The 27600-nt window shown below is 36.1% G+C and overlaps 1 protein-coding gene across 5 annotated transcripts in view; it reads left to right on the forward strand.

Annotated features, from left to right (window-relative positions):
• LOC148952614 (uncharacterized) overlaps positions 1–27600 on the forward strand; it is a 171054-nt gene that overhangs the window by 108639 nt on the left and 34815 nt on the right. For all 5 annotated transcript variants that reach the window (XM_089089038.1, XM_089089035.1, XM_089089037.1 and 2 more), the window contains 3 exons: positions 5282–6263; positions 20921–21055; positions 25185–25604. In XM_089089038.1, the coding sequence (XP_088945164.1) occupies positions 5282–6263; positions 20921–21055; positions 25185–25604 (1537 nt within the window). The remainder of the gene's footprint in view (positions 1–5281; positions 6264–20920; positions 21056–25184; positions 25605–27600) is intronic.

A 27600-nucleotide genomic window follows, 5' to 3' on the forward strand; every position in this document is an offset into this window, starting at 1 on the left:
GAGCCATCATTGGTTCTAATTTAGTGGTGTGCCCCCTCAGAAGAAACACTATAAATTCTGAAAACTACTTAAAAAAAAATATATAATATTATATAATTTAAAAAATTATATTATATATTATATAAATTATATATATAAATTATATATTATATATATATATATATAAATATAAATTATATTATATATTATATATTATATAATTAAAAAATTAAAAAATTATATAATAATAAATTATTTATATTATAAAAAAATTCTTATATCATTCCTAAAAGCGCATCACTTTACTTTACCAACCCCCCCCCCCCGACTAATGTGGAAATATTTAGACCAAAGCACATATACTCCATGAGTTTTTATAGGCCGACTCTTTTTTTCAAATTAATTTAACGGCAAACAAGCAAGGGCAACGGTAAAAAGCTGCGGGAAAATTCATAGCATATATAATGTGGGCTAAAAAATTGGCATATCAGGGATGGGGTGAGGGTAAAGTAAAGTGATGCGTTTTCAGGAATGCTAAATGTAGGCTAAGCATTTTAGAACTTTTTAAAGTAGTTTTTTTCGGTATTTTATAGTGCTTCCCTGTGAAGAGACAAACCACTGAACACACCTTGGCAAAAGTCTGTCTTACAGTTTATATTGCTGTTGGTCACAACAAATAAACAAAATACTTCGGAGCCTTGCTAGGCCTCATTTTGAGTCTTAGCTGCCTCTCGCCAATGCTCATTTTATCTATGCAACGAATCACAGTGGAACATTTGAAAGTACTAAGGAATTATATCCTTATTCCAATTCAATTAGAGCTTAGCTTTTAAAGGAGCAAAGTTCTGTATTAGGAAGTACACATACCCAAGTAAAATACAGATAGAGATAACACTAAGCAAACAATAGGGCCTTTATCTCACAGTGAAGTTCTAATCAGAAAGAAAGACATATGCAAACCTTGCATTTAACCCTTTCAAAACAGCATTGTCTCACAGGATTTTTTTTTCTTTGGTGAGTCTTCAACCGTTTCTGAAGATTACTATATTTCTAAATGAGACGTTACTAAATTACGAAATTTTGGAATTAATAAGAGATTTCTATTTTTTTTTTCTTTACAAAACTATAATTTGCGCTCCCTTTTAATGCTGAATTATAGTCGGGCGTAAGTGTTTTAGTTGTATTTATCAGGTTGCCACAACTTCATTCAGGAGGGGGGACATGCTGTTGTTATTCCAGTATTTCAGCTGCATTTATAAGGGTAGGACAATTTTCATCCACGAGGGGAATAGGCAGTCATCACGCCAACAACGACAGACAGTGATCCTTTCACTAAAAAATATTTGATAAATGGTAAAATATCCAAAAATTCTTATAGAAGGTATATCAACCTAAAAATATACTTTTTTGCATATCCCTCTCTATGGACTGAGTGGCACTTAAGACTCAATCTGAGGCTGAAAGAAAAAAACACCAAAAAACAAAACTATATTTTAGTTTTGACAAGTTTTTATTTCAAAAGTATTTTCCCAGCAATAAGTGCCAAATTTTCTGCTTCTTGTTAATAAATAACGATGGACAATTCAAATAAAAATAAATTATGAACTATTAACAATGATAGGTCAACAAACATGAGTTATTAGTTATTCAAATATTTAAGCAGATCAGTTTCGTTTTTCGGGTCTAACTTTTATTTTTATCTTTATAAACATCTTTATGCAGATACGTATCCAGTGCCTTCATTTTAGGGAAGTGGATAGGGATTATTTTTTATATTTTATGCATGGAAGGAAGAGGGTATAAAACTGGTATCCTCCACTGCAGAGCACTACCCTGTCTAGGAATGAAAACCCTGTGAATTTATAATTTTTTGTATATTTTGAAAAGTTTCTGTCCAGCCTACTGCTCCTCCAACAGGCTATCTGTTCAAGCCTGTAATTCTGGTTAAGTTTCCTTTGGTTTTGGTGACAGCAAGGCAGACAGTAAAACCGTTGTCTAATTATCTTTATAGTTTATTAGCTGTCCAGCAATTATTTGCTCAAGTTGAAACCACTAATAACCTCATATTGCCTAAAGCATGATTATTCAGGGAAAATTTGATAGTCCGCAACTGTATCAACAAGCAGTCAGTATACCGCATCTTCAGTATTTCTCTGCAGGATTTTAGTTTTTTTTTTATCTGCTATTTTTTTGGATGGTGTCATTTGGATGTGTACCCCACAATGAAGAGGATTAGTTTCAATATTTAATAATTATTTTGAAATTCCTTTGAATCTGTGAGGTTTGAGTGTGGTTAAAATTGTCGAAGGTCGTTTCCGCCTTTTGACTTACCATGCGTGGAGATGTGTTGGAGTATTAGCCAAATAATCATTAGTTAGTCACTGGTTATTATTTGTTATGGGGTCAAATTTTTGCCATTTTCCTGAAGGTAATGAATCTTTTATTTTTCATTTATTTTATTCATTTTTACCGTGGGTGTTCATATGTCTAGTTTGTATATAATTTGCATATATAGTTGGCATATATAGCTGTCATGACATTTTTCTTTGGCGTAGATTTTACTTTTAATACAAAATGCTTTGCAACTTTCGCAACTTTTTGCAACTTTCGCAATAACGATGCAACTTTCGCAATAAATATTTCATGTAGTTTTCCGTAAATATTATTTGGCGAGAGTTAATTTATAAACTTCACGATTATTTTATTAACTTTCTTGCATTTGTAGTTTTATTACTAAGGTTTACAAATAGAAGGTGGTACTCAGTAATCCATCAATTAAATTTTGAAGTTGTGCATCCTTTTTGTCACATGTCATGTGGCTGTGCAGTGGGTTTGATCGCAGCTTGGTAAAATGGGACCCAGAGATTGAACTCAGCTGTTGCTTTTGAGCTGTTGAGCTGTCAGCTGTTGAGATTGAACTCAGTCAAGAAGTATCGTTAATCCAATATATATGTTACCGTGAATGTCCGACTTTGGTGAATCTCGACATTGACCAGTGAATGTCCGAAATACATTTTGTTTCTCCTTGGATTTAGTCAGTGTTGCTACTCAACTTTTTCAGTTTAATGTAAAGTTTGATGATGACGGGTTAGGTTAGACTTGGTTAGGTTGGGTTAGATTCTTAACCCATTTCTGATATTTGTAACCAAATTTTACCTAGCCTAAACTAAAATAATCTAAGCTAACTTTAACTTTTACCTTCAAAGCTTGGACAGGACTGAAAAAGCTGATTCGCGATGCTAATTGAATCCAAGCAGAGAAAAAGGAATTTTGGACATTCCCCGGTAAATGTCGACATTAACCAAATTTCGGACATTCACGGTAACATATACATACAATAAAAGAGACATGTTCTTTACAAAAAACTTTCTCTTACAGCCCGAAATTCCCTAAATCATCAGATTGTCACTTTAGTCCCTCCTAACTATTGTTTATTAGAATATTAACAATATTATTTTATTAGAATGACCTTGTTGGTAACGCCACATGGAGTTTAGATTCTCACTTAGATTTGCCAGACTTTTGGGAAACTTTTTATTATGTTCTCTTGAAATAATAAAAGTTAAAACATATTCTACTTATGTCAACTTTGTTGATGAAGGCTTGACAGCTTGTTAGTAAATTCTTAGAATAGGCCAATGGTTTCACCTTTTGATTTTAATTGAAAGCTTTTGCAGTAGATTCGTGAAATAAGCCAAAGCCTTGATGGTTCTAAAAAAAAAAATCATAAAATAGAAGATAATATAAAACATAATATAATATGATGTTTCTTCAAAAAATACTGTAAGAATCTGTGCCATATTTTTGTTTGTCAGATATCTGTTTTAATTTTTTTTTTCTTATTTTTATGTTTATAAATTTATTTATCTTATACCAACAGTACTTTGGAAACTAAAAGGGAAATTTATATTAGAATCATTTTAAGCTTTATAACCATGCACGTTTTTTCAATATTTGTTTTCATTATTTTAAAAGTTCAAAGATATCTAATCGAAAAAAAGAAGACTTGAATGTTCTATTGGGGTGGGCTTGCTCTATGGGCAAAAATTACTTATGAAATTATTTCAGTGGGGATGTAAGAGGTCTTTTTTAGGGAGGGGGAGAATAAAGGACAAGGTTTACTTGATAATTTGAATAAGAAGTGTCCAGGATCGAAGAAAATCTAGAATCTTTTTGGAATGGGGCCTAAGACCTCCCCCCCCATTCCCTGTGTACGTCCTTTATGACATAAAAACCTTGGGTTTATAGTTTTGAAATATTGCTTTCTCTTAGAAATTTATCTCATAAATTTTTTATATCTTCAATTATTTATGGAATACTTTTCAGTTCACTGACACAGTTTGTGTCAGTGAACAGCTGAAGAGCTGAACAGTGAACAGCTCTTCTTATTTGTCGTATTATCCATTGTCTCCGGACTAAATCAGAGAGCTGTTGAGAAAAGGGTGCGCGGCCTTTTTGTATGTTTTAAAGGTTCTCAGCCTTAACCTTGTATATTTATATAACACTATTTCCTTTTTAAATAAAAGTTCAAATAGGGATACAAATCCTTTTAATAGACAGTGATAGAAATTCACAGAAAATACCAGATATTTCGGTCACATATGCAGTGACCGTCATCAGTAGTAAAACTACTGATGACAATGACGGTCACTGCATATGTGACCGAAATATCTGGTATTTTTGTGAGTTTCTATCACTGTTTGTGAAACACTGTCTATTAAAAGTATTTGTATCCCTATTTGAAATTTTATTCATCTTCATGGAAATGCAGTGTGGTCTCCGAAATCATCTACACGGTTTCCGTTGTATTTTTTATATGCTGTCATTTGGTCTGGAAAATATCAACTCTGGTCCTTAATGATATTATTCTATTTTTTTTATACCAGGCGTAACAATTTCCTAAAGTTTATTTCCAGTGGTCTCTTTACAGGGGTTGTCTGAAAATCGTGTACCCTTGGTGACGTGCTCCAAGCGTGGCACGAAGTACACTGTGCATTGCACGAAGAAGTACATTATGGCGGAATTATGGTACAGTGTGGTACCAGTGTGGTACCAAGCAAGGGATAAGTAGCGCTCCGAAATGCACGCCAGGTTTCGAAGAGCGGGTGCCCCTGGCTTTCTTTATTTTGCTGAAGTTCTCACCAAAGTTTGTTGCATATAAATCATATGCAGCTGCACGTAGCTGTATGCAATCATGCAGCAGCTGCATGGCAGCTGTTTGCCTACTCGCGTGTCGCAATGATTTAAATTAAATTATCTTGCGTCTATTCAGTTAATAAGTCTGTATCTGTTTTTTTTTTAGGGAAACAGCGACAACTAGTAGTGGTGTACCTGGGGTTGCAGATTCGGGTTTCAATTCAGAAGCTAAAGAGTCAAGTGGATCTACATCAGCTGCCAGTCCAAGATCTAGTCGGTGGCTTGACTATTCCCAGAGTCACTCTGCTATGGTGCAAAATATAACACCTCACGGTCATGAGCTTAAACATCAGCTTGAAAGACTTCGCACCAGAATCCGTCGTGAGGAATTCCCTTCCCCTAACCGGTTTTCCCGAAAATCGACAAGTCCCATTGATGAAAAGGATGAGTTATGGGCGCTATTGGACGCCATAGAAAATAAGGGGGTACAAATGAAGCATGATTTAGATACTTTTGGTGGGAAAGGTGATCTTCGAAGTACTTCCAAGGAACGATATAGGCTTAGTCTAAATGCTAGTGATGACAGTTACGGGAGGAATGTGACAAATGGAACACAGTCAAGCTATGATACGAAACGTGACCTAATTGAACGGATTACCGAAACGGAATCTCGGCTGCAGACCGCACTTTTAGAATTAGAATCTACAAAAAAGGATAGGGATTATTACTCATACGCATATTCAAAGGCGGAAAGTGAACTCAAAGCAATACAAAACGCTAAGTTAACAGTTGAAAAGGAATTGAAATTCACTCAAGATAAGTTATTATGTGCTCAGGAAGAAGTGAAATTAGCTTTAGAAAAGCTGGATAATTTAGGTGAGAGTAGTGAGAAATCAACTAAGTTGAAAACAGATTCAGTAGTACACAAACGTGTAGATGAAATATCTGTGACAGTGAACGGTTCGCCGATATTTCCAAAGAAATTGGTGCGAAGTACAGCTCAGCTTAATCTTGCCGAGCTTGTTTCTAGTCAACGTATAGACGAGGAAAACCTCGGTGTGAGCAATGAAGATATACTGTCTGTGATTAGAGAAAGGAGTCTTGTGGATTTGCAGAGAATGCTTCTAAAAAAGATGATGGAATATTCTGTAAGTCTTGTTCTTTTGTCATATTAAGGAAATACTTGACGAGAAAACATTAATTTTGCCCAAATTAAAACCGTTAAATTGCCACGTGAAATTGCTAGGTATTTTCGCCGTGCATTTTTAGAAGCATATAAACAAGAAGCTCTTGTTTATTTCAAGCATAATAGGGCCATAAACGAGTTTTTTCAATTCTGATTATAAAAAGATTTAAACCGAATATCCACTCGCATAACTATATTTTTCTAACGGAGCCAGCGACGTAAAATCCGATTACTGAATTGACATTTCGATTCTTTTAAAATCTAACTTAATGCTCATTCGTCAATTGCAGAATAAATGATAAAATTCGGAATTTCTTTGTGCCTTTTAACATGTTGATTCTAAAAATGTCTTTAGGAGTGCCAGCTATTGCTCTGATGTGTAAATAAAATAAGAGGAGGGGGAGATTATTTTTATCGGACCCCTGATGCTTGATCTAATGGTTTAAGTAATGACCACACTGCCTTTTTCATCACAAATGGGAACGTGTTTGAAATAATGCTAAATTTTAGCAGTGCAAAGGGATATTAAAAAAATAAATAAAATATTCATGAATTTGTTTTAATACCTGACTTTTACAGTCTTGTGAACACTGTGGTGTGATATTTCCAAGCATTAGAGTACATTAGAAAGCTGCTCTTGAAGAGGGGGTATCTCCTGTTCCCTTTCACTCAGTGTCAAGGTATATATTTAAATGTAGACTGTGCGACCACACACCTTGAATACCAAGATACAGTCTGGGTTTTAGTTACTGGTAGTTTTGAGAAAAATGTGCTAGACTATTTCCAGGTTGATTTTTCAGACAAAAACAAAATTTGTGGCATTTACAAAAAATCGTAAAACAAGTTAGTAGGGAAAAAATCGATGAAAAAATGGAGCAACCATCCATGCTATTCGCATAAATGAAGGGATGATGCTACTTCATTAAAAAATTGCTGCCACAAGCTATATGACCAGCTGGATTCTGAAGCTAATAGACCTTTAGGGGGATTATGAAGTTGCTAGAAAATTTGATTTATTGCACTTGTTTTTTTGTTTTTTTTTCTGACGCCCCTCTTGTGAAGTTTAAATAAAAATTTTACGTGTAATCGCCGGAAGGAAGCTCAAAAGGCCACTGACTTGGTATCTTTTTTTGGGGTCGTCCTCTAGGCATGTTTTATACTAGTGAAAAATTTTGTCTGAATAAAAAACCTTTTAAACAAAGTATAACGTCATTACAATACTATCATACATCTCTTTTGTTCTTTAAATGCATTCGAATTTGACGTCATTCACATGAAAAATAATTTTCAAAACTTAGGCTCTCTAAAGAATAGTCAGTCGAAGGGTGCGCATCCTGCCCATGACCCACCAAAATATTGCTAGGGCCCAACGGTGGGGCCTGCGCCCCAGGTTAGGAACCAAGGCCCAAGAATCCGACAACTGTTGAATTTGGTTTGTTAATGTGACGCACCAGCCCAGAAAAAACGAGTGAATCTTATGGATCTTAATGGATCTTAATTTCTGGTAGAGCCTTGACGACTCCAGTCACAAGTACAGTAACGTCTGCCCTTGTTTACCTTGGATCCAATTTTCAGAACTAACACACAAAAATTGACGACTCACTGAAAAGAAAACGAAATCAAACTTCTCTTGAGGGTGGGATTGAAATGAACTTAGATCAGTCAACTGCGAATGACAACAGGAACTTTCTTTTGGGCAGAATGTACAGAATTGAATATTTCTGTCGTTCTTCTCTCTTTATTCGTTCTATCTATATTAGCTTTATTCTGCCCACTCAGAAGAGTCATGGGCATCTCCTAAAATAGCGTTATTTGTTGTCTTTGTTACCGTGAATGTCTGAAATCGGTGAATGTCGACATTCGCGGGTGAATGTCCGAAATACTTTTTTTTCTCCTTGGATTTAGTCAGCGTTGCCAGTCAACTTTTTCAGTTTTGATGGTTACAGGTTAGGTTAGGTTGGGTTAGATTAGGTTTTTAACCCATTTCTGAGATTGATAAACTAATTTAACCTAACCTAACTATAACTTTTATTTTTTTTTAGGTTATTTTTATTTAGGTTAGATTAGGTTTTTGGTTTTAGATTGGCTTCTCCTTGGATTTAGTCGGCGTTGCCAGTCAACTTTTTTAGGTTTGATAGTGACAGGTTAGGTTAGATTAAGTTCTTAACCTATTTCCGAGATTTATAACGTAATTTAACCTAACCTAACTATTACTTTTACCATCAAAGCTTGCGTAAGACTGACAAAGCTGATTCGCAATTTAATTGAATCCAAGCAGAGAAAAAGAAATTTCAGACGGTTCCATTGTAACTGAACCCCCATGTAACTGAACCCCAAGCAACTGAACCCCCGTACAACTGCCCCCCCGTGCCACTGAACCCTCGTGCTACTGAATCCTCATGCAACTGAACCCCTTTTAACTGAACCCTCGTGCAACTCAACCCCATTGAACTAAACCCCCGTGTAACTGAACCCCCATGTAACTGAACCCCCGTATAACCTAACCCCCCGTGCAACTGAACCCCCTTTAACTGAACCCTCATGCAACTCAACCCCCGTGCAACTCAACCCCATTTAACTAAACCCCCGTCTAACTGAACCCCCATGTAACTCTAACTGTGTGTAGCCATGTAACCATGTAACTGTGTGTTAACAGAACACAACTGATCAGCGAAAAGTGATGAAAGAGAGGGGTAATACCGAACTATCAGCTACCATTCTTGGGGGACATCTGACAGTTTATAAGTGACCCTGGAATTCCTGTGTTGTTTTAAAGTCACTTTTCTGTGAATAGGCAGCTTGGCGGCAGAGTGCACCTGGCGACGATAAACCACATCAGTCCAGTTTTTGTCAGGAAAAAATTACTCAGTGATAATTTATTGCTCCCGCTAGCATTATGCGCCTCTAGGTCCGGGCTTAGGGACCTAGGGGTAAATCCAGGCCTGAGCGTGCATATATTTCCTTTTGGTGAATTAACTTTCCCTTTAAGCACTCTCTGAATCTGAAAGCTCTAACTTAATACACAAATCCTTTTTTGAGATATGCCATTTTGAAAATCTGCATGCACATAGTGTCTTTTGATTTAGTTCAAGTTCCACCTCAAATACCTCATTCTGTCAAATTTTCAACTTGATACGCGTAGCCTTAATAGTGCTAGTTTAATAGTAGCAGAGGTCGCAGTAGGAGCAGTAGAATTAATAATAGTGTTGAATTAGTAGTAGTAGTAGTATTAATAGCAGTAGTAGCAGGTAGATGCCCCAGAAGTTTCATCGTGATACGCTTAGCTGTTCCAAAAAAAATTGCTGATACACCTGTATCAGGAATCTGTATTTTATTGCAAGTTACCAAGTGGCTTAAGATTCGATAAAGATATGCTTCGGTTCTTTTTTTTTGTCTTTCAGAAAACCGGAGACCTAGGATCAAGGCCGTGTCCAGGGGGATCAGGGGGGTTGACCCCCCCCCCCCCCGAAATGTTTGTCCGACTCGTAAAAACGTAACAAAAATGAATATAAACAATAAAGAAATTTTTAATGCGGTTTTTTTAAGTTTTTTTGTAACCCCCTTCCCCCGAAAAAATATTTTGTACCCCCCCCCCCCCCCCCGCACCAAAAAAATCCTGGATATGGCCCTGCATAGGATATAATTGATTGCATGTTTTGAAAATTTCTTTACAACCGCTTAAAAAATACATACAATGTTTTAAATATCTTAATCATCCATAAAATTCTCCTATTCTTTTATAGAAAGAAGTCATGGAAATTCCCGCAAAAAGGGCAAATCCTTAAAGGTGGCAACACTGCTCCTCACTTTTGTTAAATTGCTCTATGAAACTTTTGGACGAGTCATTTTCTTTTTGTCATTTGATTATCAGAACCAGGTGATAGAAATGATATACTTTTTAAAATTTGTTCCGATCGAACGTTACGGGATATAATTATGGTAAAAAAAAAGCAATTGCCGGAATTCCCTCATAAAAATCATTTGATAGGCATCAATTCCTTTGCTGTAATTAAACCTGGCTGAGTGCTTTCTATCACCAGTGTTCCTATTTCTCTCCTAATATTCCCTTTATTATTATATATAATATTATTTATTATTTATATAATAGATTCCCTTTATTATTGACTATAAAGATTATTTTGTGTTTCTAACAATGGTTAAAATCAGTATGAATTCAAAATATATACCTCTTTGTGAGCAAATTGTTGCTTATAAACAATTTAGGATTTAAAAATCCATGCTTTCTGTGTTTCCATGCATCAGTGTTTTTTTCATGTGAAAGTATTGACCTGCAAAAATAAGAGTTTAATCAGTATTTAAGTTTTGTAATAATAAATTAACTTACTCTCACAATTTCAGGCTGGCATTTTTATACAAAAATAAGTTTAAGTAGTATTCCAAACGGCTTCTGTGGGAAGGGGGGGGGGGCGGAGAACCATTTCTATATAAAAAGGCCGCATTTGATTTCAGTTCGCAAAAAGAAAAATGCTTCGGTGCTACATGATTTTTAACGTTGGTTATATCTATGATATTATGACCCAAAAGTAAACCATAAGTAAACAACGACCTTAAAACTTAAAACGACGGGGCAAAACCTTGATTAGCCCCCCCCCCCCTGTCTCTTAAAAACTGCCAGGTAAAATTTTAACACAATTATCTTTTATTAATAAAATTTAAATACAAATATCACAAAAACATTAAAAGTAATTAAATATGGTCTGCTTAGGCTACTTCTACTCTCAGGAAATGGTGGTAGAGATATGGGAAAAATGAAAATTTCGGATTCAATTTGCTTAGGCTATAGTTACTTCTAACTGCGCTCTATACTTTGTTTTGATAAAAATTAAATTAAAAAAATTCAATATGATTATAAATGTTAGATTATTTATTTGAAATTATGCGCCTCTGAAATTTCTGCGCGTGAGGCAAGTGCCCCTCTGCCCTCCTAAAACCACCTCTGCAAGCATATATGCAAGAGGAATGTCATAGAGGCCGTAGCTTCCCCTCCATTATCCAGATTTTTACAGTTGCTCCTAAAATGTCTAAATAAAAAAAACTGCGTTTTTTCGAACTTGTTTGAAGAGTTGCCCACCCCCTCTTCAGAGCATATATATTTCACACTTAATCCAGGTATATTTCTCCATACAATAGGAGGTTATAAAGTAAATCCCCCGTACTCTCGATACTAATTTGAAGAATCTCTTACATAAAATTAGAAAATGTGTGTCGAAATATGCACCTCTGAGGCTTCAGCCAGAATTATTGTTTGCAGCATAAAATGGCCTAAAATATACTTTGTCGCATTCCCCGCAACGAAATGCATTTTTTTGCCACGTAGAAGCAAACAAGAACTTGATTGGGTGAACGAGCCCCAATTCGTGGCATTCTAAGAGTTCTTGTTCGACACGATTATCGCCCCCTTAAAAAACGAATCCTTTTCAGGAGAAATATAAATTTTGTATTTTTGTAGATTACATTTGGTAGATCATCCGGAGGACACTTTTTTGAGTGCCCCCCCCCCCTTCTTAAATCATGTAAATTGAGAAAGAGTGGGTTTATCAAGCAAAAAAGCGATTCCAAACATAGTGTATCCCTTCTTCAAACTGGGCGCCCTTGATTTAGTTGTTGGGAGTTTTCTATCTTGTATTTTCGATCTTCTTGTGGCTTTAATAAAATTAAAAGTATTTTGTCAATAATTTAATGTATTGCAGAAATGCTTTCTGTCTATGTTCCAAATTTACGTTTTCTAATATCGGTTATTGTTTAAATTAAAAATGTTCTTAATTCAACTCGCTATGCCCTGAAATAAACGTCCTTTATTATGTCAGTTAGGCAAAATGGTACTTGTGTCTTATAGCCACCCCACTGAAGTTCTGTCGAAAGGTGAAGTTTGGTTAACGCTAATGAAATAATACAAAATATGATGAAAATATAATACTCTATTAACAAAATTATGAAAACTGCAACAAAGAATTATGGAAGGGGGGCTGCCCAGACCGCATTATATGAAATACGTAATCTAACCTAACCAAAATACCAACTAAATATTTAATTTAAATATAGCTACAATGTAGTTTCCCACCGAGCTGAAGCTAATATTGTCTGGTATAAAAACCATGAGAACCGGTTATTGACTCATGTTCGTCATACAAGATCTTGAGTGTGGTGAACATAAGATTCAAGGTTCAAGGTTTTAATCTTCAAAATAAAGCACAACTAAATATATAAACTTGCCAGGCAGCGAGGACACTCAACAAATGTTCGAGCATACTAAATTAAAAGACAATCAAAAAAATATATAAAACAAAAAGAAAAAGAAAAAAACGTAACGCGACTTACCATGTCGGATCCAAAACACAAATAAAACATCTTTTGGTGGGGTATTAGAGAAACCGGACAAAACCAATCATAGGCCAAACCACTAACAATAATAATAAAAAAAAAATTAACCAATGTATTAAAAGAAAACGTTGAACCAACTTTTAATAATATTCAAGTAAATTCACCTTCAAACTTTTTGAAGACAAAAGTACCGGCAAAATTCTTAGACTAAAACCGACAATTGGCCAGTCTTACGACTTGGCTTAAAAACAAAAGAAAATTACTTTCCAATATTATGGGAGAAATATACTTAGCTTGCTGTTTTTGCTTTCTCATTCTTTGATTGTTAATAAAAAAAACTTAGTTTTTCACGATCTTTTAATCAAACATTTGATAATTTGTTTTTGTTCATGTTTTTAACTTTAAATCCAAACTTCTGCCCTATTAAATGGTTTCGCTCTGCTTATAAAAAAGAAGGCAATTTCCGCTTTTTAATTGTTAAACCGTTTCACATTTCGCTACGGACTGCTTGATTTGCTATAAACGGTACATGTTAAGTTTTGCTCGTTTTCTTCGTATTTTTTTTAGGGTCTGAAGTAACAGATGTCGTCCCATTGTCAGGGCGTTGCTCTTAATGAGGAAAATTTTTCCAATTTTGATCTACTACATGATCATCGTACTGGTCACTCTCTGGTGATTAGATTTTAATTTGTGAGAAACAATTTTGTAAATTTCGCTCATTGTGCTTTGGCCTGGGATTGGAGACTGCACGAGTGGTCAAAGTCACTAAGCGTTGTGAATTAAGATTAGCCTACTGGAATAATCTAAGTATTTTTGCCAGCACCGCAGCTTGCTTGCGTCAGAAGCAATAATTGGATTATGATTCAGTAGCCTACATAGATGCTGTCAGGTCTGAGAGCGATGAGATGGTCTTTCGCGGGGAGAAAGGAATGTGAAAAAAGTAATTCTTTTCCGAGGGGGGAATGCTTTTGACCGATTTTGGGGTGTGTAGGTAGACTATAAAGTTTAGCCTCTATTCTACTTTAAACACGTGGGGAAAATAAGCATTTTTGAAGAGTTGACCCGAAGTAACCTTGACAAAATTTTTTAGATTGTAATTTTGGGGTTTCAGGATAGTCCGGAAGACAAAATTGGTACTTGTGTATTATCCCGAACACGCTCAAGAAGTGAAGTTAGGTTAATACTACTACTACTAACAACTCATCGCAGCACCAAGCCGCCTGAGGCCAACACAGCTACGCACGCTCCTCCTCCACCCCAATCTATTCAAAGCCTCCCTTTTTACATCCGCCCACGAAGTTCCCATTTCCTTTAAATCTTTCTTTATGACGTCCTCCCAACCCAGACGGGGACGACCTGCTTTCCGTTTAGCCCTAGATGGTTGGCCGAAAAGAACAATCTTCGGCAATCTGTCTTCCTTCATCCGAACAACATGCCCTAACCACCTCAACCTTTCTTTCATTATAGACCTAGAAAGCGGTATTGAACCAAATTTTTCGTATAGCCTATTGTTTGAAATACGGTCAGTCAGCCGGGTACCCAGAACAATCCTTAAGCAATTTCTCTGGAAAACATATAGCAAATCTTCATCCTCTTTTCGTAGCGTCCATCCTTCAGAGCCATATTTGACCACTTTCATCACTGTAGCTTATAATATTCTAATCTTGGTTTGCAGACTTATCTTCCTATTCTTCCACACTTTTTTTAACTGTGAAAAAACACCCTGAGCCTTGGCTATTCTATTTTTAACATCTTCACTACTCCCACCATCTTTACTAATAATACTACCAAGGTAAGTGAAACTGCCCACCTGATCAATCTTTTCATTACCCAACGTCACCTTTTCATCTTCACTTATTCCTAGCCTTAGTGACTTGGTCTTCCTAACATTAATTTTCAAACCAATACTAGCACCCTGAACTCGCAAAACCTCTAAAACTTCATTCATTTTGCTCACACTTTCATCTAGGATGCTTAAATCATCAGCATAATCCAAGTCCAGGAGACTGGAGTCCAGGAGACCAGGAGTCCAGGAGTTAGGTTAATCATAATGAAATATACCAAAAATATGATGAAAATATAATATTTTAGCAACAAAATTATGGAAACTACAACAAAGAATTATGGAAGGGCTCATAATGCATCATATTAAATACCTAACCTAACTACCTAATTAAAATTTACCTGCATAGTAGTTTATTTCACGAAACAGTAAGCTAGTTATAACCGAATACGAGAGAAAAACCGGTGGTACTTATGGAGAAAGCGGTAAGTGTATTGCAAAAACAGATACGCATTACCCGGTACTTATATGAGACGCTGTATAAAGATAGGCATTACAAAGGGTTTCTCACTCCGGGAACTATATTTAAACTTTGTTTTTTTTTTGGTTTATGGGGAATAAAAGGTACCTAGGTAGGGTAAGGTTACGTATTTACCGCTTTCTACATATGTACCAAACCAGTTTTATTCAGATCAAGCAAAGCAAACTTTTTGAGTGTGTTGGGGAAAATACACAAGTACCACAAAATCTTGTGACGCCGCTCCCCCGAAGATTTCAACCATGTGGCCAAAATAATTTCAAATAAGACTAGTGCGCGTTTAGAACCCATTGGATTATATATCCTACTCTGCTGCCTGCAGGAGGAGGGTTCGTACTTTCTGTTGCTGCCTTTTTTGCTTCCATGTTTCTGTTCCTATCAGTTTTGGGCTGTGCAACGCCGCGCATCAACTGTTTCATGTTGTTCTAAATAACTGATAATGAAAGAGTTTTTTTATTCGTTTCGTCGTCTTGATGAATAACCACTGATGGTTTGTTTCCATGTTTAAAAATACATTGAATAGGGATTCCATTTTGAAGGTTATTTCGTAGCCATGACACAGGTTTGTGATTCTTTTTATACGACGATTGCAGTATTTTGTGACACTCTTTAAGCATGCAATTGGGCTAACGTGCTCGTAGCCATCGTCAATATTAAATAGCGTAGGATGAATTGCATCAAATATCATTATATTCTTAGACTACGAAGATTAAAAGATTTTAAGCTGATTCTTTTTTCTATTTTAAGATTGCATAACCTTGTTGTACCTTATTTGTACCAGAGTAATGCAAATATTTTCAATCTATATGATTGAAAAGTCTAAATTGGCCAGGGGTCCCTGCCTCCCTGCCCCTCACTACGTAAGAAGGCTTCATCTTATTTGAACCGGAACCGCACAAGGATTTTCAATCTGTATGATGAACCAAAGTAGGTCCATAGCCTCTACACCTACTTCACTGCCAGCTTTTTAGTAAAAAGTTAGGCATGTAGCACCTTGTTCAAACCTAAACTGCGTAAAGATTTTCAATGAATATTATTCAATTTATAAACATTTGAATTCAGCTTCCAAATGAAATAGAAAATAGCTAGTCCTGTTCCAAGTACAAATAGGCTATAAGCAATACACAATGTGGGTAGTGCTCCTCACTTGGACCTCTGTCTGCCATTTTTTTTTTTTTGCAGAGGCAGATGCGTTGCGATTTGTTTAAGCAAAACCATGCAGAAATTTCCAGTCTACATAGTTCGAGACATAAAGTGGATCCATAGCTCGCTCAACGTCCCCCTGTCTCCTTTACCGCCAATCTCTCAGCAACCTCTCACCCGTTCTTGAACTGGAATCAAGAAAGAACAGTTGGTGTGATTGAAGAACCAAGTGTCAGAGAACCTTCAATACCCTCCTACCTGTCTTACCATCAGCTTTCTAGCAGAAAAGTCGGCATGCTGCACCTTGCTGAATCAGAATCATTCAGTGATTTCCAATCAGTTTGATTTGCGAGATGTTGCACCTTTTCTGACCCAGAATCACCCTAGGATTTTCTATCCTTCAAGTGATCCATAATTCCCTCCTATTCGCTTGCCTCCTCTTTAGCACAACGATAGGCATTTTACACCTTCCTTTAATTGGAATCATCTAAGATTTTAAAGTCTATTGTCGGACGACCAAAATGGGCCCAATACCCCTGTCAAAAAAATAAGAAAAATACCAGTCCAATCGTCAACTTTTTAGCAGGAAGACAGTCGTATTTCACCTTATTTAAATAAAAAACTCGGAAGGGTTTTAAATCTATATTACTTAAGACGCAATGGTTTCGTGGCCACTCTAACAACCCCACTCATCCCCTGCCAACGTATTAGCAGCAGCTTATATATCACCTTGAATGGATCAGAACAATACAAGAATTTTCAATGTGCTTCATTAAAGGCATACATATGGCACATAGCCCCTTTAAAACCTCCACTCCCCGCCGTCACCTTTCGAGTGGGAGAGTTTGCAGGATTTTATTTTCAACCAATCGGTTTCAAATTTATGGGGTAATCATGTTGGGCAAATTAAAATAAGATTGACGATTTTCGTGGGCATATTCCACGTCACTGACTTTAGTACAAAACCACTGGTCTCTTTTTGAAACCTATTGAGTCAACTGATTTGTTCTAAGGGAACAGGATGAATGTATTTTCACGTATCTTCTGTATTAAAGTCAGTTTCCGGATTCCCTTGGAATTTAGTAGGCGAGTACTTGCTTCTAAGGAGACTAAAAACATGACATTTTAGATCGTTGACCTCGACGATCAAGATGTTGAGTTGCATTTTTTGAAGATCTATTAAAACGGGCAGTGAATGGTAAGCAGGGATCGTAATGCATGTTCATGTTCAGTGATGAAGGGCTACAAATGTGCTCGTGGCCGACAAATTCGAGCTTTTTTTTTTCTTATCGGAAACATTTAATATAGCTTATGCTTTGAAGCAAAGTAAAGTGGCTTTATGTTGCTTTATGTTCGATGCCCTGGGTGCCTCAGGAGCCCAAGGCGGATCTAAGGTCTAAGGTTTTATCGACATGTAGCTATGGTGTGGCTCGGGTATTAGAAATAACAACAAAGATTGTGGTATGTTTATGTTTCTGGTCAAAGTAATACAGAATTAGCTTATACAAATGTTGTATTTTAAAAGTAATTAAAGTACTTTGGTGTCATAAACAGAGAACAAACTTGGTTTTAAGCAGAAATTGCGCCAGCAATGACGCGGTAGGATCTTTTTTTTAGCATATTTGAGAGAGTCTATGTCATCATTCTTTATAAAGGAAACATTCTCTTCCGGACTTACCGTCTTCAAAGTGTTGAGACAATCAGAGCGTTTAATCGATGCGGGAGCAAACAAAAAGTTGCTCCCGCAGCTCCTTTTGTTTGCGAAGTTGATCAAAGCTTGATGCGATACATTTACTTTCTTGGTTGGACGGGAGGAATTTTATTCTATGTTTGGTTTGTTTATTTGACGATTCAGGTTAATCTTTTCTTTGTGGAGGGAAAAGGTCAAAATGCAAAAACAAGTAAATCGCTAGGCTATAATCCAGGGTTGCCAACTTGCACACTTTTCGTGTGAAATGCACTCTTTTTTACTTCAGAGGGGATGCGAAAAAGTGAAAATCATTCTTTTTGGGCGCCAGTTTTCATTCGCTTTAAACGTCAGTAGTTGGCTACTTTGTCAAAAGTGCATTTAACCCAAGGCATTACAAAGGGTTTCTCACTTCGGGAACTATATTTAAACTTGTTTTTTTTTGGGGGGGGGGTTTATGGGGAATAAAAGGTACCTAGGTTGGGTAAGGTTACGTATTTACCGCTTTCTACATAAGTGCACTTTTTTTTATCTCAGAGGAGATGCGCAAAATTTTTTACTTGCACACTTTTTGAGCATAAATTACTCTTTTTTTGCCTTGATCTGCGCTCTTTTCAAACTTCAGCAGTTGGCAACCCTGCTATAATCTTCTTGTTTTTTTTTTGTTTTGTTTTTTTTATCTGGGGTGAATCCTTCCTTTCATGGATGAAGGAAAGGATTCTCTTCAGGTTGCTATGTACCAATGTCAGTTGTAATATGATACCTGGTTGTAGTTATCGGTGTATCTCCATGCCCGCAGGGATCCTTTCTTCTTTGTGGCCGAATGACCCTCCTGGAAAAACTGAACTATAGTGACCGAAAAATGCATCCTAATCCTAGTTTGGCCTCACTTTTCTTAAAAAAGGGTTTGGTGCCCTCCCCCTCGTAAGGATTTGATCCGTTCTCATCTGCTTTGTTTTTGTTTTGCTGCAGTATTTCGCACTCATGTCTGGTAATACAGCTAATAGTAATTTAGGCATCTCATATTTAAGAAACCGAATACCTTTTTGAACTATTGGTGGTACCAATTTCTGGTATAGCTATATTTATTTCATCCAATTTTGAATTCCTTGAATTCTAATGCTCGGCATTGTAAACTTTGGAAGTAGGTTTTTCTTGGTGAAAACCAATAATTAAAATTCTAAGTATATGTCAAAAGGTTCATTTCCTAGTTAAAATCCCATTTCCTTGATAACTAAATTAATTCTGAATATTTGCTGTAATTCCTGGAAGTTGGCAGATTAAAATAGAGCAGTTCTGTCAAATGCCCGGATGTGTATCTGCATATTGTGCTTAATATAAGTTACCAATTTAGATTATTTGAGTGAGTTCGAATTATGTATCTGTCCTCGCCATATCACTGTATTATATGTACAAATAAACATTTTATACTCTAAACATAAACTATGTGATGGTGATATATATATATATATATATATATATATATATATATATATATATATATATATATATATATATATATATATCCCAAATTTGTTTCTAAACTATTATATATTCATCCTATTTTATTTCATAAGCATTAACCAAACTTGACTTTTTAGAGAGGCCCATATAATGGGAAAGTACCTCTGATTTTATACTTAAAAGTTTTTTTTTAGTTAGAAAATATAGTTCTGAGAAAAAAATTTTCTCCGCCAAGCGCTAATTTTAATGGCTGAAACAATAATGGACATAGTTTTGGTCTTGGTAGAAATTCCACATGCGACTCTTTAGTATATGATCACCAGTACCGTAAATCGGTGCCTTTTAATGCGAAATGTTTAAAACAAAAATGTATCTAACTCCTAAGAAAAAAAAAAAAAAAAAAAAAAAAAAAAAAAAAAACCCAGACATCTCTTATATGGTGAGGATTGGGTTGTGCAAAGACATATAAGCAGGATTAAAGAGCTGTTTGAAATAACCCTAGAAAATGCAGAATGCGTGAGAGCAAGTGACGTCGTATGTAAACAAATAATTCAATCATTTCAATATTACCAAAGGTATGGAATTATATGGAGAGAACAAAAAGGGACAGTAATAGTGAAAGTAACACACCGTCAGGGACCTACATACAAGTTATTTTTTACAGCAGACGTTTTTATTTATCTTTACGTTGATCGTTGTTTGCTAGTTGCTCATAAACTTTTCAGCTAGCACGTACCCGGGTATGTATTTGTTGTTATCTCCTAGAGGTTACGTTCAATGAGGTTAGGCTAGCCAGAGCCTTGTTTTCAGGCCCCCCACATCCAACACAGAGTTTTACACAGGTTGGACAGATTACCGTTTTGAGTGCCGTGTTCAACACGGGCGAATGTCTTCTCAGAACCCGTGTTCAACTATGCTATTCCGGCGCGTTACAATTTTTGAGGAACCCTTCAACACGCTTGGAACTCGTACGATGAAAACGCTTCAAAGTTTTGCTGGGTTGAACACGGAGAGCCTGAAAACAGTTTTTGTCGAACACAAATAGGCTTCAAACCCGATGCTCAAAACACGCTTCAAACCCGGTGCTCAAATAACGCTTCAAACCCGATGCCTGAAAACACAACTCAGATAAGTTGGATAAGGAATGGTCGAAAACACTCTAATTAAGGAACGACCTGTGTCAATAGCAGCCGAATCTCTAAAAAGCATATTGTGTTGACAATGAATACCTCCGAAGAATTTGCCTCTTAGTCTAGTTTTCAAAATTCATTAATTTATAACTTACCTTTAAAATCTTCGTAGTAGCTTATATGAAAAAAAGAGATATTTTTCATCCAAAGTAGCCAAATATTTTCCCTTATAAAAGGGGGCTACCATCTTTTTAATCCCTTGCTAATTTTGCATTATAATTTGACCTTTAATGACAGAAAGCTTCAGAAAAAAAAATGAGAAATTCGAAAATTATGTTCAAAAGGAAAGTCGTAGTCTACTAGCTCTGAAAACATCCTGTATTTAGTAAAAAAAGCTTATAAAATAGTATTTAAATTTCTTGAATTTTGGATTTCTGCGAATTGCTGAAATTTTCCTGGCATGTAGACTTTAACATCAGTTGCTGCTGATCATGCTTTTGTTGTGCATAGTATGATAAATCTCCTTTTGCAGATATTGAAGGGACGATTAAGAGAGAAGACCCAAAGCGAATTAAGTTTATTGGAGCCCGGTGAAGTTTCCAAAAGCCAAGAACTTGAGGAAGAAAATGTTAAACTTAAAGATGAAAATGAAGAGCTCAAATTTCTGGTGCGTATGACAATTTTGATAATAAACAATTCAGTAATATATTATGTGACGAAAAAACAAAATCAGTGGTTCCCAACCAATTTTGGGCCCTGTCCCACCTAGGTATTTCTAAAATCCTGATGCCCCTATTGTGATATTTAGATTTTTTTCACCCAAAATTTTGCGTGTCTTCGCCTGAAGGAAGTTTAAAATGCCATCAATTTGGTATCTTTTTTCGATTTGTCCTCTAGCTGTATTTTTTGCGAATGAAAATTTTTGTCTGTATAAAACACCTGTCATACAATGAATGACGTCGTTGCAATACTATGACGTATCTGTTTTTGCTTTATAAATGTATGTGAATGTGACGTCATTTCCATGATTTTTTTTTTTTATTAATTAAGGCTCTAGAGTATTGTCAGTCGAACGGTGTACCTCCTGCCCATCACTCACCAAAATATTCCCATGCCCCACCGGTGGGGCGTGTGTCCCACGCTGGGAATCACAGACCTAAATCATGCCATGAGTATAGTGTTCAAGGAAACTCAGTCATTTAGCACGTATGTCATTTAATTACTGCAATCTTGCCCAGCGCTAAACCACCTCAAGCTGACACACATTCGTTCTTCGTCCCACTCTTTTTGAAACTTTAAATTCCGCGACCTTTTAAGAGAGTATTTAAAATTTAGTTCACCTAGTTATAAAGTCATCTGATAGTATCATCCAGGCCAGCCTGAAGGGCCCTGCCTCTCTTTTGCCCCTAGTGGTCTATTTATTAAAACTGCTCTGCGAATATCTTGTCTATCCTAATATTTTTTTTGCTACTTATATGTCTAAGTAATGCTTTATGCCTTAATGTCTCATGCTTTATGTCTAATTTATCCTAAAAAAAAAGAAGCTGGGAAGAAGCTTTGGGCTGGGCCCAAATCCGGTATTATACTCCATAACCTCCTCAAAAACTAAAATACCCCTCTCCAAGAAAAAAAAAGAAAGAAAACGAACATAGCTTGACTGTTCCATTTATGTACAAGTAACTTCGACGTTCCAGCGAACGCTGAAGTTTGCGTCTGCAGAGCTTCCTAGCTTTTGAATATAAACATAGTATGCTTGCTTATTTTAAGTAGCTATATAGGAGGAAGGGGATTCTTTTTGCGCCAGGTTATTTCAATGTCTTGATCTAGTGCCACGAGAAGACGTCTTCCCCACCCTCTATGAAGGTATGTATGCGAATATAGAAGAGAACATCGGCTGCCCGCTGTCCCAGCAGATACTCAGAGTTCGAACCCAATAGCGAAGCTAACCCGACTAAAGATGAGCAGTGTTTATTAGTAGTTATTATTTTAACACCAGAGAACACAATCCACTTTTATTTTTTTTATATTTATTTGAATATTTCACTAAAAATTAGGATTAACATAAACAAAGATGAAAAATAATTATTTAATACTTAATACAGATTTCGAAGAATTTGAAACTAAAATTTTCTCGACTGAGGGTGCAGATTACACATACGGAAAACTGGTATCCGCTAGGATGTTTAATCAGCTTCATCCTGGTCGAACTGGTGTTGACGTAGTGTCTTGTTGTGCATGTCTTCTAGCGTTTGTGCGCTTATTTATGTGACTACTTTAACTATTAGTTGGGTTTGAAGACCCAACTGGGTTCGAAGAAGTCTAGTAGTGATTGTACACAAAAAGAAGGTAACAGGAAAAGAAACACTTTATGATAGAATTAAAGATAGGAATCATATCAAAACCCAAGAAAGGTGTTCGCTTCTGATCTGCATGCCCAGTGCAACACAGAGAAGAAATTCTCTTCAAACCTATACATTTTATTTCCTCTTTTCCCTCTTTTATATCCTATATGTTGCTTAAATACACATTTTTTTCAAATTATATACAACAGTAAATAGACATTTATCTGATATTCAGAAATCATTAATCCATTTTTAGCTGTTTCTTGAAGTACCAAAGACACAAAATAAAAAGATTTTTCGCTGCCTTTTAACCATTTATGTCTATTCATACCTGAAAACCCTGATTTTCTAAAATTTTTCTTTTAGGTTCTTTCAAAGTTATGAAGTTCTTTAGGGTAGTAATACATTTTTTGTCAGTGTTGCCGTGTTGAACTGTGAAAAAAATAGGAGAAAAACTAATTATTTAGGTTTGACAGCGCTTTTTGTCCATAAAAATTAAAAGATTGGTTATCTATTGATTCACAAAGACATTTACACCTTATGTAACTGTATAAAACATTGTTCGCTGTCTTTTAACGATTTTATGTCCATTTATATCTGAAAACCTTGATTTTGTAAAATTCTTCCTTTTGGTTGTTTCAAAGCTACGAAGTTCTTTAGGGTAGTAACACATTTGTGTCAGTGTTGCCATTTTGAAGTATGAAAGCAATTAGGCAAAACTAATTATTTAGATTTGACAGCGCTTTTCGTCCGTAAGAATTCAAAGATTAGCTATCTGTTGATTCCCAAAGACAGTTACACCTTCAAGTGAAAGCTGCACTTGCTAAACTATTGGGTCCCATATTTTTTTAGCCCCTTTTTTGCTGATTTTTTTTTTACCAATGTTCCCTTCTTTTACATTTGGCAATCCGTACTGCTAAAAACTAGCCTACAATGGTGCACATAAAGGTCTTTTCCTTTTAAAAACTTGATTTCGAACTTTTCTTTCCAGTCTTTTAAATATATATTGAGGGTAAATTTTCACGTAACCAATTCAAATAGTCAGATATTTTCACTGGTTTTTGTACCTTAAGAAAAATATTTTTTGATTTTCGAGGAAATCGGTGTTCATGTATATTTTTAGGAATAATTGTTTTGACGCCTGATAAGGAGATTATATTCTTAGTAATATGTTATTGCTGTTCAAAGATAAAAGGCTAAAGATTAAGCTTGAAAGATCAAAGCTCAGTTTCGACTGAGTAGTCGACTGTGTACCAAACGAAGCCGAATGTTAATGTCCTCCGTTTTCACTCAAATAGATTCAAGTTGATTTGTTTTAGCTTGAGCTCTTAATTCCCACTTCATTTTCCCAATATATTTCCCCTAGTTTTGGCGTTGTTTTTTTTTTTTCCAACTCTGTGGCTCTCTTCAGAAATATACTCCCATGTATGTATCGTTCTTGGTACCTGTATTAGCTTGGACTCCTGACTCCCACTTCATTTTTCCAATTTATTTCGCCGAGTTTTGGCGTATTTTTTTCCAACTGTGTGGCCCTCTTCAGAAATATACTTCCATTTATGTGTCGGTCTTGGTACTTGTTTTAGCTTGGAATCCTGACTCCCACTTCATTTTTCTAATTTATTTCGCCTAGTTTTGGCGTTTTTTTTTCCAACTCTGTGGCCCTTTTCAGATATATACTCCCATTTATCTGTCGGTCTTGGTACTTGTTTTAGCTTGGAATCTTGAATCCCACTTCATTTTTCCAATTTATTTTGCCTAGTTTTGGTATTTTTTCCCAACTCTGTGGCCCTCCTCATAAATATACTCCCATTTATGTGTCGGTCGTGGTACTTGTTTCAGCTTGGGCTCCTGACTTTCACTTCATTTTTCCAATTTATTTCGCCGAGTTTTGGCGTATTTTTTTCCAACTGTGTGGCCCTCTTCAGAAATATACTTCCATTTATGTGTCGGTCTTGGTACTTGTTTTAGCTTGGAATCCTGACTCCCACTTCATTTTTCTAATTTATTTCGCCTAGTTTTGGCGTTTTTTTTTCCAACTCTGTGGCCCTTTTCAGATATATACTCCCATTTATCTGTCGGTCTTGGTACTTGTTTTAGCTTGGAATCTTGAATCCCACTTCATTTTTCCAATTTATTTTGCCTAGTTTTGGTATTTTTTCCCAACTCTGTGGCCCTCCTCATAAATATACTCCCATTTATGTGTCGGTCGTGGTACTTGTTTCAGCTTGGGCTCCTGACTTTCACTTCATTTTTCCAATTTATTTCGCCTGGTTTTTGAAAAAAAAATTTCAAAGCTCTACCCCTCCCCAGTTACATACACCAACTTAGGCGTTGGTCTAGGCACTTCATGAGCTGAACCTCGCAGTCAACATTATCAGTAATATTTTTGTTTTAACTTATTTTAATGTGTTTATAATTATTTCAAATTGCCTATAAATCTTTTTTTTTCTCTAGCTTGAAGAGCACAAAATTGAGCTCGAAGGAACCAAAGCTCAGTTGCGAGTGAGTCGTCAATTATCTATCAAACAAAAACGAACGTTGACGTCTTCTGTTCTTATTCAAACAGACTCACCAAGAGTTGCTTTAGCTTCGACTCAGACTCCTGATATATTGAATGACGCAGTTGATACTGGGACCCAAACGGTTGAAAAGTCGGTAAACCCTTATCAACAGTACCTATCAAATCCTGCCTTGGACACTATCAAAACTCAAAGCCGAATACCAACTCCTATAAAATCAAGAGCGTCAAGTTTAATACGAACGAGAGGAGATACTTCCATCGGAAGTTTAACGTCTCTTGGATCTAAAGGGGATAAAAAAGTGAATAGCTTGAGGGCAGAAAACAAGGGCAGTTTAGAAGCTGTTAAGGAAAAGGTGAGCTTTGTTCTCTTTACTTCCTCTTCTTCCTTAGTCTTGTTTCTTGGCCAGTACTATCTTCCTTTTCGAAAGGGACGTATTATTTCTTAAAACCTCTAGATCCACAACAAATAATCTCCAACTATTAACTGCGATTCTGCCATCCAAATTCCCAACGATTCCGTTCTGGAAGCTGGATGTTTTACAAAACCTAACCACACTGGAAAGGGAGTCTTGAGGGGTCTGGAACCCTAGTCATTTGAACCCTCTGCACTTTTGAAAGCAATTAAAATGACAGAAACAGTCGTTCAATTTAAGGACCATCTGCACAGCCATCTAAAGCCATGAAATGAGTAAGAATACTATGCAATATAGATACCAAATACATCCTATGATGATAAGCTTATCTATATTTGTCAGTATATTTTCATAACTGCAATTATTTTCTACAACTGTTTCTTCTTTTCTGTTTTTTTTCTATGTCAATTTTCTTTTTATATAACTACAACTATTTTGCTTGCTATATTTCTCAACCACATCCAAATTTGATTTCCAGTGTCAAAACTAAGGAAAAGGAAATGTTAAAACCTCCAAAGGTTTCCTGTAATTCTCTTGTTCCCGAAGAAGGGCCAGAATCCCACACGACTTGCATTATATTTATTGACTTATTAGTTGAATAACGATGCTTTGGCTGGTTGAGCTCAATTAATAGTCACAGTATAAATATATAAACACCAGCGAAAATTCCTATACTCTCCGTTAAAGGTTTTTGAGACACATAAGTCGCACACCTTAACCTCATAGCCATTCTGAATTTTTAATTTCTGAATAGTTTTTGGTGATTTTGGTGATTTTTAGACAATGATGTTTTATGGATTTTTGCGTCAGCCTATTGCGAAAGGACTTGTTTAAGTGTGAAAGGTTATAGCGTGACGTAACTTAATCACTTAGCATAGAAAATTCCGCACGCAGTGTGAAAGCCGCTTAAGGCTTTTGCATAATTAAAAAAAAATAACCATAGTCCTAGCCAAGTGGATTGGTTCACTGGATTTAGCATCCTTTGTCCGAGAGGACGAGGGTTCGAATCCTAGTGTACACAATTAGTTGGTTTGGGACGGGGAACAGTGGCGTGACTCTGTAAGCTCAGCCAGAGTCGACCCAGCTCTGAATGGGTACGTGGAGAAATCTGGGGAAGGTAAACAGGAAGGGTATGCGAAACCACAGGATGGTCCCCCCCCCCCCGCCCATTGTACTTCCTGGCTGAAGGGCCAAGAATCGGAGATCAGCACCGCCGGTAGGGACTGTAAGGTCCACTGCCGTATTCTTTACCTTTACCTTTTTAACCATACTTTTACTTTAGTTTCTCGCTGCTTAAAGAAGCTAGCTTCTGGCAAAGTGATAAGAAGCCTTTGTGGGCAGTCAGAAGAGCTAGTCTCGAAACAGTATATAGGGTTGATTTCTGCACATTTAGTCTTTCGTTTTAAATTCTTATTTTTTATCTCGACATGTCCCCGCAGAAACTCTCTTAGTCTCATTCAAGCAAAGGAACTTTTGATTAAAACAGTTATCAAAAATTGTAAATCATGCTCCACAGATTTTAGATACACGTTTTATTATGCAAAGTCTATTGTTGGCTTTGTTAAAATAAATTTTCATTATAAAAACAATAGCCTACTCTATCCCGCCAGCAAATTTTCAATTCATAATAATACTATCAAGCGAAAGGTTGAATAGGATTTAACCGTTGCTTAGAATTCCTTCAGATTAATTATTTTTTAGTTCAAATTTGTCTTTCTGGCTTCGCAAAATCGACTGCTGTTTTTTATATTTAAACTAATAGAAAAACCAATGTACTAGGTTAAAACAACTTAACCTTTTATCTTGTTGAGCTGTTTGAAATCGAGAAACTATTTAAATAAAAAAAGGCTGTGAAGCAGGGGTATCAATTGGCCCCATTTTTTACCCCTTCCCCTAAATTTTAATGTACCCTTTTTTGATGTTATCACTGAAAAAA

This window comes from Artemia sp. Qi Xiang Cuo, chromosome 5 (assembly GCF_049724085.1).
Source record: "Artemia sp. Qi Xiang Cuo chromosome 5, ASM4972408v1, whole genome shotgun sequence".
Taxonomy (NCBI): Eukaryota; Metazoa; Arthropoda; class Branchiopoda; order Anostraca; family Artemiidae; genus Artemia; species Artemia sp. Qi Xiang Cuo.